General features: G+C 48.5%; 1 protein-coding gene across 1 annotated transcript in view; it reads left to right on the forward strand.

Annotated features, from left to right (window-relative positions):
• Positions 1-12,211: 12,211 nt before the first annotated feature.
• The window catches only part of POGLUT3 (protein O-glucosyltransferase 3), a 31,449-nt gene continuing 28,406 nt past the window's right edge, over positions 12,212-15,254 (forward strand). Inside the window, exon 1 of the mRNA XM_068266915.1 lies at positions 12,212-12,446. Coding sequence (XP_068123016.1) covers positions 12,260-12,446 — 187 coding nt within the window. The 5' untranslated portion in view covers positions 12,212-12,259. The remainder of the gene's footprint in view (positions 12,447-15,254) is intronic.

Here is a 15,254-nt window from a genome sequence, read left to right on the forward strand (position 1 = left end):
CCTTCTGATAGCTGAGCAACAAGTCTAAGGGTAGGAACACACTAGGCAGAATCATATATGCGTTTTCCATAGCACATAGTGGAAAACGCATATGAGATTCTGCCTAGTGTGTTCCTACCCTTAAGATACTCATACATCTAGTCAGAGCCGGGACAAGGTCCTCCAGCACCCAAGGCTGAGACACCAAAGTGGGCCCCTCCATCCCTCCACCCCAGCCGTCACACACTGATTGCTATTAGACTAAGAGGCACCCCAGGGCCCCCAACACATTAAACTCTAGTTATCTGGCTTGTAGTCACTTCCATGTATCTCCTTTTCTTATTTCTTTCTGCTTCAAACACAATTAGGAATGACAGTTGAATGAATTGTGCGCCCCCTCCTACACTGCGCCCTGAGGCTGGAGCCTCTCCATCCTATGCCTCGGCCCGGCATCTAGTGACTCGGCAGCTGATCGACCATCCAATTTGATAATTATCAAATGGGATGAAAAATGGCGCCAGGTGAAATGCCCGATCGATTATGTGAGAAATTTTGGGCCGAGCACATTGATCAGACAAGCAGCAAGATGTCGGGCCGGCGTGGTCAATCAGGTGCGTGGTGGTATCAAGCAAATTCCGAAGACAAGCGGCTCTGTTCTGCACACTCGGGAGCCGAGCACTTCAGAGGACACCTGAATACACAGCTGGTGGAGATTTGAACAGGGGACTGGTGGGGGAACGAGGAGACTAAGAAAGGACCCAGAGGGCTGTAAGGCTCCTTTCAGATGGACGGCTGAACTTTGCCGAGCGGTTCAGCCTCCCATCTACAGCCCACTAATGCAATTTGAGTGCAATTTAAATGCAGCCAAATTGAAGAAGTTGCAACATCACGTGTCAAGCGTTGACATGCAGTAGAGTGACCAGACGTCCCGGATTGCCCGGGACGCGTCCCGGATTCGGGGTCCGCTGTCCCAGGCTGCATGAGGTCCCGGGAAACGTCCCGCTTTCAGCAGCGGGACGTCCCGGCCTCGGGTCACTCTATCCTCATGAACTGGCAGCGGCGTCTATAGACGCTGTGCCAGTTCATTGCCCGCAGCCCCGCTCCAGCCTCCTTCTTCCGTTGTCTGTTCCGACACCGGCAGGCGAGCAGGGCTACGGCAAGATGGCTGCCGAAGCCCTGTACTGGAGACTATTTGTGTCTCCAGTACAGGGCTTCGGGCGCCATCTTGCCGTAGCCCTGTCAGCGCGGGAGACGAGCAGGAGGAAGGTGGTCCCGGGAGCAGCGCGCCAGAGGCCAGAGACTTCTGCCAGGTGAGTAAATGCTTTCTTTTCCAGGTGAAATTTACTCCCATTTCGTTTCTTTTCTGGTGAAATGTTTGCCCGCATTGCGTTTCTTTTCTGGTAAAATGTTTGCCCGCATTGCGTTTCTTTTCTGGGGAAATGTTTGCCCGCATTGCGTTTCTTTTCTGGTGAAATATTTGCCCGCATTGCGTTTCTTTTCTGGTGAAATGTTTGCCCGCATTGCGTTTCTTTTCTGGGGAAATGTTTGCCCGCATTGCGTTTCTTTTCTGGGGAAATGTTTGCCCGCATTGCGTCTCTTCTCTGGGGAAATGTTTGCCCGCATTGCGTTTCTTTTCTGGTGAAATGTTTGCCCGCATTGCGTTTCTTTTCTGGGGAAATGTTTGCCCGCATTGCGTTTCTTTTCTGGGGAAATGTTTGCCCGCATTGCGTTTCTTTTCTGGGGAAATGTTTGCCTGCATTGCCTTTATTTTCTGGTGAAATGTTTGCCCGCATTACGTTTATTTTCTGGTGAAATGTTTGCCCGCATTGCGTTTCTTTTCTGGGGAAATGTTTGCCCGCATTGCGTTTCTTTTCTGGGGAAATGTTTGCCCGCATTGCGTTTCTTTTCTGGGGAAATGTTTGCCTGCATTGCCTTTATTTTCTGGTGAAATGTTTGCCCGCATTACGTTTATTTTCTGGTGAAATGTTTGCCCGCATTGCGTTTATTTTGTACTGACATGTTTGCCCGCATTGCTTTAATTTTGTACTGACATGTTGCCCGCATTGCGTTTATTTTGTACTGACATGTTGCCCGCATTTCGTTTATTTTGTACTGACATGTTTGCCCGCATTGCATTTATTTTGTACTGACATGTTGCCCGCATTGCATTTATTTTATACTGACATGTTGCACGCATTGCGTTTTTTTTGTGCTGACATGTTGCCCATTGCGTTTATTTTCTGGTGTCCGGGGTAACTGTTACTGCATTTATTATTTAATGGTCATAGATGGCTATGTTTGCTGCTTTGTGGTTACGGTATACTATTAGCATCACACAGTTTCTGCACACCCATGATGCAAAGTCTCGTTTGTCCACATCATGGTGTAAACATTGCTTTCTTATGCCTCGCTGTTACATCATTACGCTAGCTCCGCCCATACAATGTCATGACCACGCCCATCCCCCCCCCCCCCCCGGTCTTCATCGCTGCGCGCTCCTCAGTCCTCCCCACATTTCGCCGCGGCGCGCGCCCCGCGCCCCTCCCCCTCCCTGTCCCAGGTTGGACCCACAAAAATCTGGTCACGCTACATGCAGTGAAGTTACTAGGCGGCAGAGAACCATGACATGTGTAATCTATCGACATGTCGCAACCACGCTCAGTGACAAAGTGACTTCACCGCTTGTCAGCTTTCCATGTGAAAGGGCCCTAAGGGAACCTGAACACTCCCACTTCTTCGGTAAGAATGTAACTTTCTTCTCGCCTGGTGGTGACAAGCATCCTTTAAATAAATCAATATTTCTAATGAAAAAAACAAAACCTCTGAAATGCTGCCAATTTTGATAAGAACTTTATTAAAATGTCATTAAATGCAGGATAGTGGTTCTTTAAGCAGAGTTTGGCAAACAAATGTAAAATAATCCACCCTGAACATTTCCTCCTCCTTGTATTTGTGTCACCGCAGCTGTCACTAGAGCCTTTCCAACTCTGAAATCATCAAACTTTCTCGAACAAAAAGAGCCACAAAAACAGGTGTTGGAGGAGCCCAAACAGACGCCAATCGTGGCTTGTTTTTGCTGATTCAGATGTCTGGACATCCATTAAAGCTAGGTCAGAGCCAAGAGTTACAGAAAATCTTTGTACAGTGTCAGTAAATACCCCCCAGAGAGGCTCACTGCCTGCAGTAGCTGCGTCACTGACATGTCACCTGGGGCGACCTACTGGTTTCCTGGACACCAGAACTACATGAAGCGTACAGTTATACACGAAATGGTGCACCGGCCAAGAAAAATACGCTCAGCTGGGAGATGGCCTTGATAATTAATGAAAAGTATTAATCATTCTGCACCAGCACCTCCCAAAGTGCCGAACAAAGTAATGATCATAACATTATATAATGTAGTACCAGTAGTAGAATTTTCTACTATGTAAACCAGCAAAGTGGTATGAAAAACAGCATTACTTTTTTGCTCTAAAATATAATTTACAGCATAAAAAGTACTACCAGAAAAAAAAACATTTCCCCCATCCTCTCTAGCTTGGGGGAATCCAGCGCTGGCTCCACCAAAACCTCAACAAAGCTGACAAGCAACAGGCAAATATTTACCTACCACAATCCAGCGCAGGCGCAGTAGAGCGGATACGATCGGGCCTGGCTATTTCCAACTTAGCCTGAACGAAGAGCCGCTATACTGCGCCAGATCGCGGTAGGTAAATATTTACCTTGTGCTGTTGGGGGGGTCGAAGCGCTGTATTGCCAGGACCGAGGAGGACAGGGGAAGCTTCGTTAGGATCCAGAGGCTTCCTCCTCTTGGGGTAAGTACCCCCAGGGGACGTTTTTAAAGTTACAGGTTTTCTTTAAAGTGCACAGATAGACAGATCTAGCGCCGATCCCTGCATATCGCTAAAGGTGCGTACACACGCACTACTATAAGGAACGACGGGTCCGTCGGGGCGTTCCAGCAATAGTAGAGCGTGTGTACAGTCTGTCTGCAGACTGATAACACTGTTTCTGAACAATGTGCTCAGCGGATCGCTCAGAAACAGCCTTATCAGTCTGCAGACAGACTGTACACACGCTCTACTATCGCTGGAACGCCCACCCAGCGGGAGGGTCCGACGGACCCGTCGTTCCCTGTAGTACAGCGTGTACGAGCCTTAAAGAGAATCTGTATTGTTAAAATCACACAAAAGTAAACATACCAGTGTGTCAGGGGACATCTCCTATTACCCTCTGTCACAATTTCGCCGCTCCCCGCCGCATTAAAAGTGGTTAAAAACAGTTTTAAAAAGTTTGTTTATAAACAAACAAAATGGCCACCAAAACAGGAAGTAGGTTGATGTACAGTATGTCTACACATAGAAAATACATCCATACACAAGCAGGCTGTGTACAGCCTTCCTTTTGAATCTCAAGAGATCATATGTGTGTTTCTTTCCCCCTGCATCTCTCATGCACTGAAGTTTCAGGCTGCTCTTTTCTTCCTGCAAACAGCTTTGCCCTTGTCTGTAATTCCTCACTATGTGAAAGCCCAGCCAGCTCAGAGGACGATTTATCCAGCTTGTAAAAGATAAGAGAGAAGAGAGAAGCTGCTCTAATCTAAATAACACACAGGCAGTGTGCATAGATTGGCCTGGAAGGGGGAGTTCATAGCAGAACCACAACACTGAAGAACTTGGCAGCCTTCCAGACACAGGCTGACAAGTCTGACAAGAGAGAGATAAGTTGATTTATTACAGAGACTGTGATAGTACAAAGTGCTGCAGTAAGCTAGAACACATTAGAATAGCTTTTGGAACTTGTAGGATGATAAAAAACAGGATGCAATTTTTGTTACGGAGTCTCTTTAAGGGTTAAGGTAGCCATACACTGGTCGATTTACCATTAGATCGACCAGCTGACAGATCCCTATCTGATCGAATCTGATCAGAGAGGGATCGTATGGCTGCCTTTACTGCAAACAGATTGTGAATCGATTTCAGCCTGAAACCGATCACAATCTGTGGAGCCGCCGCTGCCGCCTGTCCCCCCCTCCCCCCCCCCCCCGCATACATTACCTGACGCTGACTCCCGGGCATCGTCTCCGCATCTTCTCCACGCTGCACCCGCTCCATCCTGGCACTTCCTGTGTCACTCCGTGACCGGGAAGTTCAAATAGAGCGCCCTCTATTTGAACTTCCTGGTCACTGCAGTGACAGGAAGCGCCGGGATGGAGCGGGTGCAGCGCGGAGAAGACGCCCGGGAGCCAGCGTCAGGTAATGTATACCTCATCGGATCGGCCGCCGCTAGCGACGCGCTCCCTACCCGCGGGCGATCGAGGGTAATTTCCCGCACGGCGCGATCGACGGACCGATCCGATTTCGGGAGGAAATCTGATCGGCGGGTGCGTTTAGCGCGAACGATTGGCAGCAGATTCGATCCCAGAATCGAATCTGCTGTCGAAACGGCCGCAAATCGGGCCAGTGTATGGCCACCTTTAGTCAAGTGTTCTCAGTGTATTATTATACACTCACCTAAAGGATTATTAGGAACGTTCAATTGCTCATTAATGCAATTATCTAATCAACCAATCACATGGCAGTTGCTTCAATGCATTTAGGGGTGTGGTCCTGGTCAAGAACAGAATGAGAACATGGATCCATCATGCCTTCTTACCACTGTGCAGGCTGGTGGTGTAATGGTGTGGGGAATGTTTTCTTGGCACACTTTAGGCCCCTTAGTGTCAATTGGGCATTGTTTCAATGGCATGGGCTACCTGAGCATTGTTTCTGACCATGTCCCTTCATGACCATCATATACCCATCCTCTGATTATTATTATTTATTGTATTTATAAAGCACCAACTTATTACGCAGCGCTGGACATCAATTTAGGTTACAGACAATATTTAGGGGTGACACACAGCACAGTATGAGTACAAGGTAATGCTTAGTCAGTCACTGGATGGAGAATGGAGATTAGGCAAGTTAGGTTCACTCAAATGCACAGCATGGGTTTACAGTAATGGAGGTGCATGATCAGGTAGGACACAAAAAGAGGAGGACCCTGCCCAAAGGCTTACATTCTAGAGGGAGAGGTAGTGACACAAGAGGTAGGGGACCAGAGTTCAGCTGTGGGTTTAGAGCAATTGTGAGGGGTGGTAGGCCAGAGTGAAAAGGTGAGTTTTGAGGGCCTTCTTGAAGGTGTTGGAGGAGGGGGCTGCCCTAATGGGTGGAGGTAGGGAGTTCCATATTGTTGGAGCGGCTGTTGAGAAGTCCTGGAGGCGTGCATGGCTACTTCCAGCAGGATAATGCCCCATGTCACAAAGCTCGAAATCATTTCAAATTTTTTGAACTTGACAATGAGTTCACTGTACTAAAATGGCCACCACAGTCACCAGATCTCAACCCAATAGAGCATCTTTGGGATGTGATGGAATGGGAGCTTCGTGCCCTGGATGTGCATCCCACAAATCTTTATCAACTGCAAGATGCTATCCTATCAATATGGGCCAACAGTTCTAAAGAATGCTTTCAGCACCTTGTTGAATCAATGCCATGTAGAATTAAGGCAGTTCTGAAGGCGAAAGGAGTTCAAAAACAGTATTAGTATGGTGTTCCTAATAATCCTTTAGGTGAGTGTTATGGCCCGTACTTACGGGCTGCAAATGTTGCCTGTCGCCAGCACACGTGAGCGTGTGGGTGACAGGCCGGCTACAGCTCCTCGCCAGGTCCCTCCGCGTACAAACGCGGAAGAGGGACCAGCGGCGAGGCGGAAGCTGTCGCCGACGTTCCTCTTCCCTCCGCCGGAAGCTCCATATACTTTAATGGAGGTTGCTGTCGCTAGTCCGCGTACTCACGCGGACTAGCGACAGTTGCGGCGGGGGTGCGGCGGCGACTGTCGCCATGCGATTTAAACTTTCAATCGCATGGCGACATGAGCGACGGGCGACAGTTCGGGGTGCGCGCGCGTGCAACGGCCCATACTCACGGGCGACCTGTCGCCGCAACACGCGCGCGCCGCGGGTTGAGGCGACAAAAGTCCCTCGTGAGTATGGGCCATAAGTCAACGGTAATGAAAGTAGCTGGCGGCGAGAGAACGGAGGATCGTGGTGGACCAGCGCAGGACAGGAAGGCTGCACGAGGCTGGCAGAAGCCCCAGGTAATTGAAACACTTTGTTTTAGGAAGATCTTCAGTTCCGCTTTAACCTGCTGAGCGGTCTGGATGAGCTCAGCTCGTCCAGTACCGCCGGAGCCTGCCGCTCAGGCCCTGCTGGGCCGATTTGGCTCAAATAAAAAGCAGCACACGCAGCCGGCACTTTGCCAGCCGCGTGTGCTACCTGATCGCCGCTGCAGCGCGGCGATCCGCCGCATGCAGCGGCGAAAGAGGGTCCCCCCAGCCGCCTGAGCCCAGCGTAGCCGGAACAAAAAGTTCCGGCCAGCGCTAAGGGCTGGATCGGAGGCGGCTGACGTCAGGACGTCTGCTGATGTCCATGACGTCACTCCGCTCGTCGCCATGGCGACGAGGTAAGCGAAACACGGAAGGCCGCTCATTGCAGCCTTCCGTGTTACTTCTGGCCGTCGGAGGCGATCAGAAGAACGCATCCGGAGCGCCCTCTAGTGGGCTTTCATGCAGCCAACTTTTAGTTGGCTGCATGAAATAGTTTTTTTTTTATTAAAAAAAAACCCTCCCGCAGCCTCCCTGGCGATCTTAATAGAACGCCAGGGAGGTTAAAGGAGTTATCAGGCTAAATGAAGAAAATAAGCGCTGTCACAGGAGCCCTAGTGGTCAGACCGCAAATTGCCTTCCAATCGGTTTCAGCACACAGACCATACCAGCTTTGGTCGCGATCTTTCGTCAGAAACCGACAGAAATTTGGGCAGCAGCCCGACTAGAAGAGAGCCTGTGAGGTACGGTGATTACAACTTTACACCAATTCGGGGTATAACTGCCACCACCTCTGTTTTCCGAGACAGAGGAACTCACTAACTGGCTATTCCTCGACCTGCAAATAAAAACGGTTAAACACACTCTATTCTGTCTGGCTAGTAACAACAGTAGCGTCTCTTCAGAAGTCTGAGTTCAGTTTCTGTGTATGCTGAATAATAGGGTAGCGGAACAGTGAATGACTTTGATAAAGTCTTTATTCACGGGCAATATAAATAATTAATATATATACAGAAAATTATTAAAATCAACACTTATTGAGACATGAGATAACACAGTATTAAAATAAAGGGGAGAAAAAACGGATAGAGTTCATGGAGAGATGTCCTTTTGTGGGAAAACTTGTAAAGTTCTTGGTTTCAATCAGAGTTCAGACCAGGTGGATGCCAGCATATCCTCCAGCTGGCACAGATGTGATCAAGATGTTGTCTCAGGGTGGAGGACAGTGAGTTTGGCTCCTCTGCCATTCTTATGCCCCTGATCCAGTAGGAGGGAGTGAGGGCAGGAGCCACACACCCCCTTAGAATATGAGAGGAGTCCTCCCCTTGTCCTGGGGACCAGAAATCATATCTAACCATATATGGGCTCTATCTCACAGAACCGTACAGGTCAGGGCAGATTTACTAACATTTTCAGATTTGTCCCGATTTACCCAGCACCATGATACCAAACATTAGGGGCGGGACCCCTGTGGTATCGCCAGGGCACTTCCGAACTGTCTAACTGGCAGTCTTTACCTCAGAATGTTCTGAAACTTCCCCAGAACCAGCGCCAGACAGGGCCCATCATGCTCTGTTAGTTTGGAGGGTCTGCCAACCTGGCAATACAGAAAATATTACACATAGCAGTTTATGGAATATGATATACATCTGGGATTTACAGCAGGTCATTCCCAGGCAAAGGCTCTTTTGAAGTTTGGGGGCAGCAAGCTACGTGTCAGCTCCCCTGCTGGGACTGTAGCCAGAATTTCTGACTTTTCCCAACTAAATTGGATCTATCATGCTGCTTATCAGCTCTATCTGATGGATGGGCCATCAGCACAGCTTGATGCCGGGGACAGCTGCAGCAGGCTCCTGCCTTTTTTTTTGGGGGGGGGGGGGGGGGGGGGACGGAGGAGGGAAAGGACTGTCTTTATTAAAAAAAGAAAAACCAGGAATGTCAATTCTGCTCGCTGCACTGACTGGCAAATCTGACCGAGAAATCGACTCCTCCCAGCTGTTCCATGACAGCTAGGAGAAAGAGAAACTCCAGGTTGCTACAGGTAGCCCCTACACAGCCAATACAGATTCTATTGATCTGAATCGCAATCGATGCAGAGAATCGACTGCGATCGCATTTTCTTCACGCGCGGTTCTAGGACGCGTCTGCGGCCCCGCAACCGTCCGTGACAAGCACTACTTAACCGGGGCTTCCTCCAGCCCCAAGCTCCCAGCATGTCCCTCGCTGCAGCCGTTTGCCATAGCTCCGTCCCGGTCTCCGGCGATGACGTCATGCCGACCTCCAGGTCGGCCTGTAATGCGCCTGCACGAGCGGCACTGTCAATCACCACCACGTGGACCGGAGCAGACTGTGCAGGCGCAGTTCTGCACCTGCGCAGTCCGCTCCGGGCCACGTGGCGGTGATTGACATGCTGGGAGCTTGGGGCTGGAGGAAGCCCCGGGTAAGTAGTACTCATTTTCTTCATTTAGCCTGATAATTCCTTTAAAGAGGGACTGTAATGACATATTAGAATGCATTAAATTATTATTTCTTTCTATAAATGCCAACATCTTCTGCAGTGCTTTACATAGTACAAAACAAATAGCGGGGATTTTAGATACATAAGAGGTTCAAAACTCTGTACAATCAGCAATACAAATACAGATGGGATGGTATCTGGTGGGATGGTATCTGGAGATTAGTGAGGAAATAAAAGGAGGAGACAACTTATGTAGAGCTTTGTATGATAGGATGAGGAGTTTAAACTGGATCCTTGGGGTAATAGGTAGACAATAGAGCGACTGCAGAGTAGGGTGTTACAGGGGCTGCAGAGTAGGGTGTTACAGTATTCAGAATGGGATAGGATTAGAGCATGTACAAGCATTTTGGTTGCCTCTTGTGAGAGGAAGGGATGAATTCTGTAAATATTTTTTGAAATGGAAGTAGCAGGAGGTTGTTAATGTGTCAATATGAGGTCTAAATGAGAGTCCAGAGTTAACTCTAGGCAGTGAGCTTTAGGAGTTGAGGTTATTGGGATATTTTCTACGATGGGTGGGGGAGCAGAGAGAGAGAGAGAGAAGGTGGAAATTTCAAAATCTCAGTGTCATTCAGACAGACAGTCAGGGACTCAAGATAATAGTCAACTTCCAAAAAGTAACAGCGCTCCAGCTGAGCGTAGGATCCAGGAGATAATGCTCCAATGGGTCACACCAATTATCAAGCTCCACAACTTGTGTGACAAGTGAAAATGAAAAACAAGATAAAACAGCAGCTCTGTATGGTGCATTAACGATTTATTTCTGGTAATAAGGATAAAAGATTGCACTTACAGGATGTAAATGCTATTCAAAGCATATCACCCAACATTATACTCAACGCCGCAAAGACCGTTGAACTAGTCGTAGACTTCAGGCGGAATCCTCCCCCCCTCCCACCTGTCCTCATTGGGGGTACCAAAGTCTCTAGAGTGACATCTGTGCGGTTCCTTGGCACGACTCTCACCAACAACCTGAAGTGGGGGCAGAACACCACCAAAATTCAGAAGAAATCTCAGCAGAGGTTGTTCTTTTTGCGCCAACTGAAGAGATTCGGCATGCCCAGGGAGCTGCTGACCAGCTTCTATACTGCCACCATAGAATCCATCCTCTGCTCCTCAATCATTGTCTGGTACGCGGGGCAACGGCCAGCGATAAACACAAACTGCACTTAGAGAGAATCATCGGGTCTCCTCTTCTACCTCTTGATCTCCTCCACTCCGCTAGGATGATGAAGAGGGCCACTGTGATCTCCCGTGACCCCTCCCACCCAGGCAGTCGCTACTTCAAGCTCCTTCCATTGGGCCGCCGCTACAGGACTATACCATGTAAAACCAGCAGACGGAAGAACACCTTCTTCCCCCAAAGCGGTTCGGCTGCTGAACTCCAACCTCTCTCTGTCAGGCCCGCCTTCGGGCATGCCCTAGCGGGGTCTTTATAGCCAGTTCTCGCCACTGCCCGCCCTGGTTCTCACTGCCCAGGGCAGTATGGGGGCCATCATCATCATTACTACTATTATTATTACTGGACTGATCCTGCACGGCAGGAAGAACACTAACTGACAACCGGGGTCTGTTATTAATGAGGGCCAGACATACACCATTACTGTGATTCCAAATTGTTTGTGTTGTGCGTCTTGTCTTCCTATACTATGCCCATGCCATGTGTACCACAAATAATTCCGAGTATAGCTCTGCTGTATTTGGCCAAATAAATGATTCTGATTCTGCTGGGATTACACGATACTTTTTTTGCGTTCGATTCGGCGCGTAATCTATTAACCATTCAATTTTCTGCTTGATTCTCTTATCTTCCGCTCGTTTTTCTTATCTTTTTTCCATTGACTTCTATAAGAAATCGAGCGGAAACAAATCGAGCGGAACATCGGACATGTCAGAATTTTATCATCGAAGGCATCTATCGGAACGATTCTTACAAAAAACGTATCGTGTAATCCCAGCATTAGGGCTGTGAGTGGCAAGCAGCTACTGTACCTGCATGAGGTCATTGGGACCTCTGGATGTAATTCTGCCCCAGAGGGTTTTTTTTGTGACAGGGTGCTGGGCAGCCGCACGCCCCCCCCCCCCCCCCCCCATTACACAGCCATAGATTGGCGCTTTGAGTCCGCAAGGAGAAAAGCATAATATAAATGTTATTTGTCTTGTCTCACTGCAGAGCAGGTGAGTGCTGGGCAGCCCCCACATTACACAGGCATAAATCACACTGCATTGGATGGACTATCAGTGTACTGAGCAGTCCTCCATATAGCCCAGCCATATATAACACTGCAGAGCTGGGCAGCCCCTCAAATTACACATCACTGAATGAGCTATCAGAGCACTGGGCAGCCACCCATACATCACAGCGCAGAGCTGGAGAGTGCTAGGCAGCCCCACACACAGCTCTGAATGAGCTATCAGAGCAATGGGCAGCCCATCATCACACACAGAGGGGTCTTTGCACAGCTGGCAGTGGCCACTACACACAGCAGCACTGAGGTCTCCTGATTGGCCGCGCAGCTCACCAATCACAGGCAGCCAGATCTTCTGCCCCACTTCCCGTGAGAAAGTTTGAATGAGATTGAGTTGAGTGCTGGAGAGTGCGGGTGACAGAGGGGACACATGGCGCACCCGGGACTGCTGCTGCTGCTCTGCGCCCTGTGTCTCCCCGCTCTGTGCGCCGCCGCTGTCAGCCCGGAGCGGAGCCTGGTGTGGGGTCCCGGGCTGCAGGCGGCCGTCACCCTGCCTGTCAGATACTTCTACATCCAGGCTGCGGACAGCGCGGGGAACAACCTCACCGCCTCCCCAGGTAAGGAGGATCCCCCCCCATACAGCATCCCCCTATCCATAGGATCAGCCTGCAGCCAAATCAATCCCAGTTAAATCCCAGTCACACGCCCCGCCCCCTCCCTCTGACGTCACGCCAGAGCCTTCCTCATACTCGCTTTTAACTCTTTAGCTGCCCGTCATCATCGTTTAAATGCAGCTTCCTGCATTCCTCTGGTCATGGGATGCTGGGATGTGTAATCTGACCATTGTCCCTAATGTCCTATGCAGGGCCAGCAGGCTCGGCTCTTTGTCCCTGGATATGTGCTACAGCAATCACATCTCTGAAGCTGTTTTTTTTTTTTTTTTCCCCTGATAAAATAATTACCTCTATAACTTTAACTCTTTATATGTAGATTTTATATGTGCATAAACATATATGTTTCTATTTAAATATTCATGATGATTTAAAAAAACAAAAAAAAACAAAAACATTCACAGCACGGTGGGGTAGTGGTTAGCACTCTCGCCTTGCAGAGCTGGGTCCCCAGTTAAAATTTCAGCCAGGGCACTGACTGCATGTAGTGTGTTCCTGTGTCTGTGTGGGTTTCCTCTGAGCACTCCAGTTTTCTCCCACATCCCCAAATCATACAGATAATTTAGGGCTTCCCCCTAAATCGGCCATAGACTATGATACATATACTGCACAGCATGGTGGTAAAGTGGTTAGCACTCTTGACTTGCAGTGCTTGGTCTCTTGGTTCGCATCCCAACCATGGCACTCTCTGCACAGTTTGTATGTTCTCCCTGTGTCTGTGTGGGTTTCCTCTAGGCACTCCAGTTTCCTCCCACATCCCAAAAATATACAGATAAGTTAATTGGCTTCCCCCTAACTTGGCCCTAGGCTACAATACATACACTGCACAGCACGGTAGCATATTAGTTAGCATTCTTGCCTTGCAGCGCTGGGTCCTTCAGTTCGCATCGCTGCCATAGCATTGTCTGCACAGGGTTTGAATGATCTCCTCATGTCTGTGAGGGTTTCCTCCAGGCACTCCAGTATCCTCTCACATCCCAAAAACATACAGATAAGATAATTGGTTTCCCCTAAATTGGCCCTATGCTACTATACATACACTACGATACGTACATAGACATATGACTATGGCACTTCCATCGCATCCCGCCATACTGCATCGGTATGATAGTCCCCATAGACTTTCACTGCCCTGCGGTGTGGTGCAGTAAAAACAACGCGCCGCACCGTCGCAGTGTGAAAGGGCCATAAAAGGAAGTACATTTGACAGCTTCCATAGGTCCCTCACAGCTCGTTTTCCTTTTAACGCTTCTGTCTGGGTTTGAGTTAAAGGACCACTGTCACGAAAATCATAACATTTAAAATGTATACCTATAAGAAGTATGTCTCTTCCAGTGTAAAATGAGCCATAAATTACTTTTCTCTCATGTTGCTGTCACTCACAGTAGGTAGTAGAAAGCTGACAGAACCGACAGGTTTTGGACTAGCCCATCTCCTCATGGGGGTTTCTCAGGGTTTTATTTTCAAAAGCATTTAGTGAATGGCAGTTGGTCCGTCCAGCTGGCAAAAAAGTATATGGCGAGCAGGGAGGCTGGTCAGCATCTTTGTATAAATCTTTTTCAGGGAATGGCCTCAATTCACTAAGATTATCTCCTGTCTTTAAAGAGAACCCGAGGTGGGTTTGAAGAATATTATCTGCATACAGAGGCTGGATCTGCCTATAGAGCACAGCCTCTGTTGCTATCCCAAACCCCCCTAAGGTCCCCCTGCACTCTGCAATCCCTCATAAATCACAGCCACGCTGCTGACAAACAGCTTGTCAGAGCTGGCTGTGTTTATCTCTATAGTGTCAGTCTGCTGCTCTCCCCGCCTCCTGCAGAACTCCGGTCCCCGCCTGCGTCCCTTCCCTCCCTGCTGATTGGAGGGAAGGGACAGGGGCAAGGACCGGAGCTATGCAGGAGGCGGAGGAGCAGCTGAGACTGACACTACAGATGTAAATACAGCCTCACAGCACGGCTGTGATTTATGAGGGATTGCAGAGTGCAGGGGGACTTTAGTGGGGTTTGGGGTAGCAACAGAGGCGGGGCTGTATAGGCAGATCCAGCCTCTGTATGCAGATAACATTCTTTAAACACACCTCGGGTTCTCTTTAAAACCTCTTCTAGAGTTGTTACCATGGTGATAAGGCATGTAGTATTCAGGAAACATTTTACCTCAGGCAAACCTAAAGTTAACTCTTCTGTCTTTAAGTTAACTCTCCAAGCCTTAAAATAACTCCAGAGTTAAAGACAGGCTGTTAATTAACTGCATGTGAAAATAACTACAGAGGAGGTAAATTAACTACAGAGGAGGTAAATTAACTACAGAGAAGGTAAATTAACTGCAGAGAAGGTAACTTAACTACAGAGGAGGTAACTTAAGGAATGAAGAGATAAGATAACTCTCTCACTGTGTGGAGGTAAGTTTTCTCTTGCCTTATTATCTCCAGCATGATTTTAGTGAATTGAGGCCAATGGCCTGAATTCACTAAGATCATGCTAGAGATAATAAGGCAAGAGAAAACTTACCTCCACACGTGAGAGAGTTATCTTACCTCTTCATTCCTTAAGTTACCTCTCCTGTAGTTAATTTACCTCCTCTGTAGTTAATTTACCTCCTCTGTAGTTATTTTCACACGCAGCTAATCAACAGCCTGTCTTTAACTCTGGAGTTATTTTAAGGATTGGAGAGTTAATTTAAAGACAGAAGAGTTAATTTAGGCTTGCCTAAGGTAAAATGTTTCCTGAATACTACATGCCTTATCACCATGGTAAC

The sequence above is a fragment of the Hyperolius riggenbachi genome, chromosome 2, assembly GCF_040937935.1.
Source record: "Hyperolius riggenbachi isolate aHypRig1 chromosome 2, aHypRig1.pri, whole genome shotgun sequence".
Taxonomy (NCBI): domain Eukaryota; kingdom Metazoa; phylum Chordata; class Amphibia; order Anura; family Hyperoliidae; genus Hyperolius; species Hyperolius riggenbachi.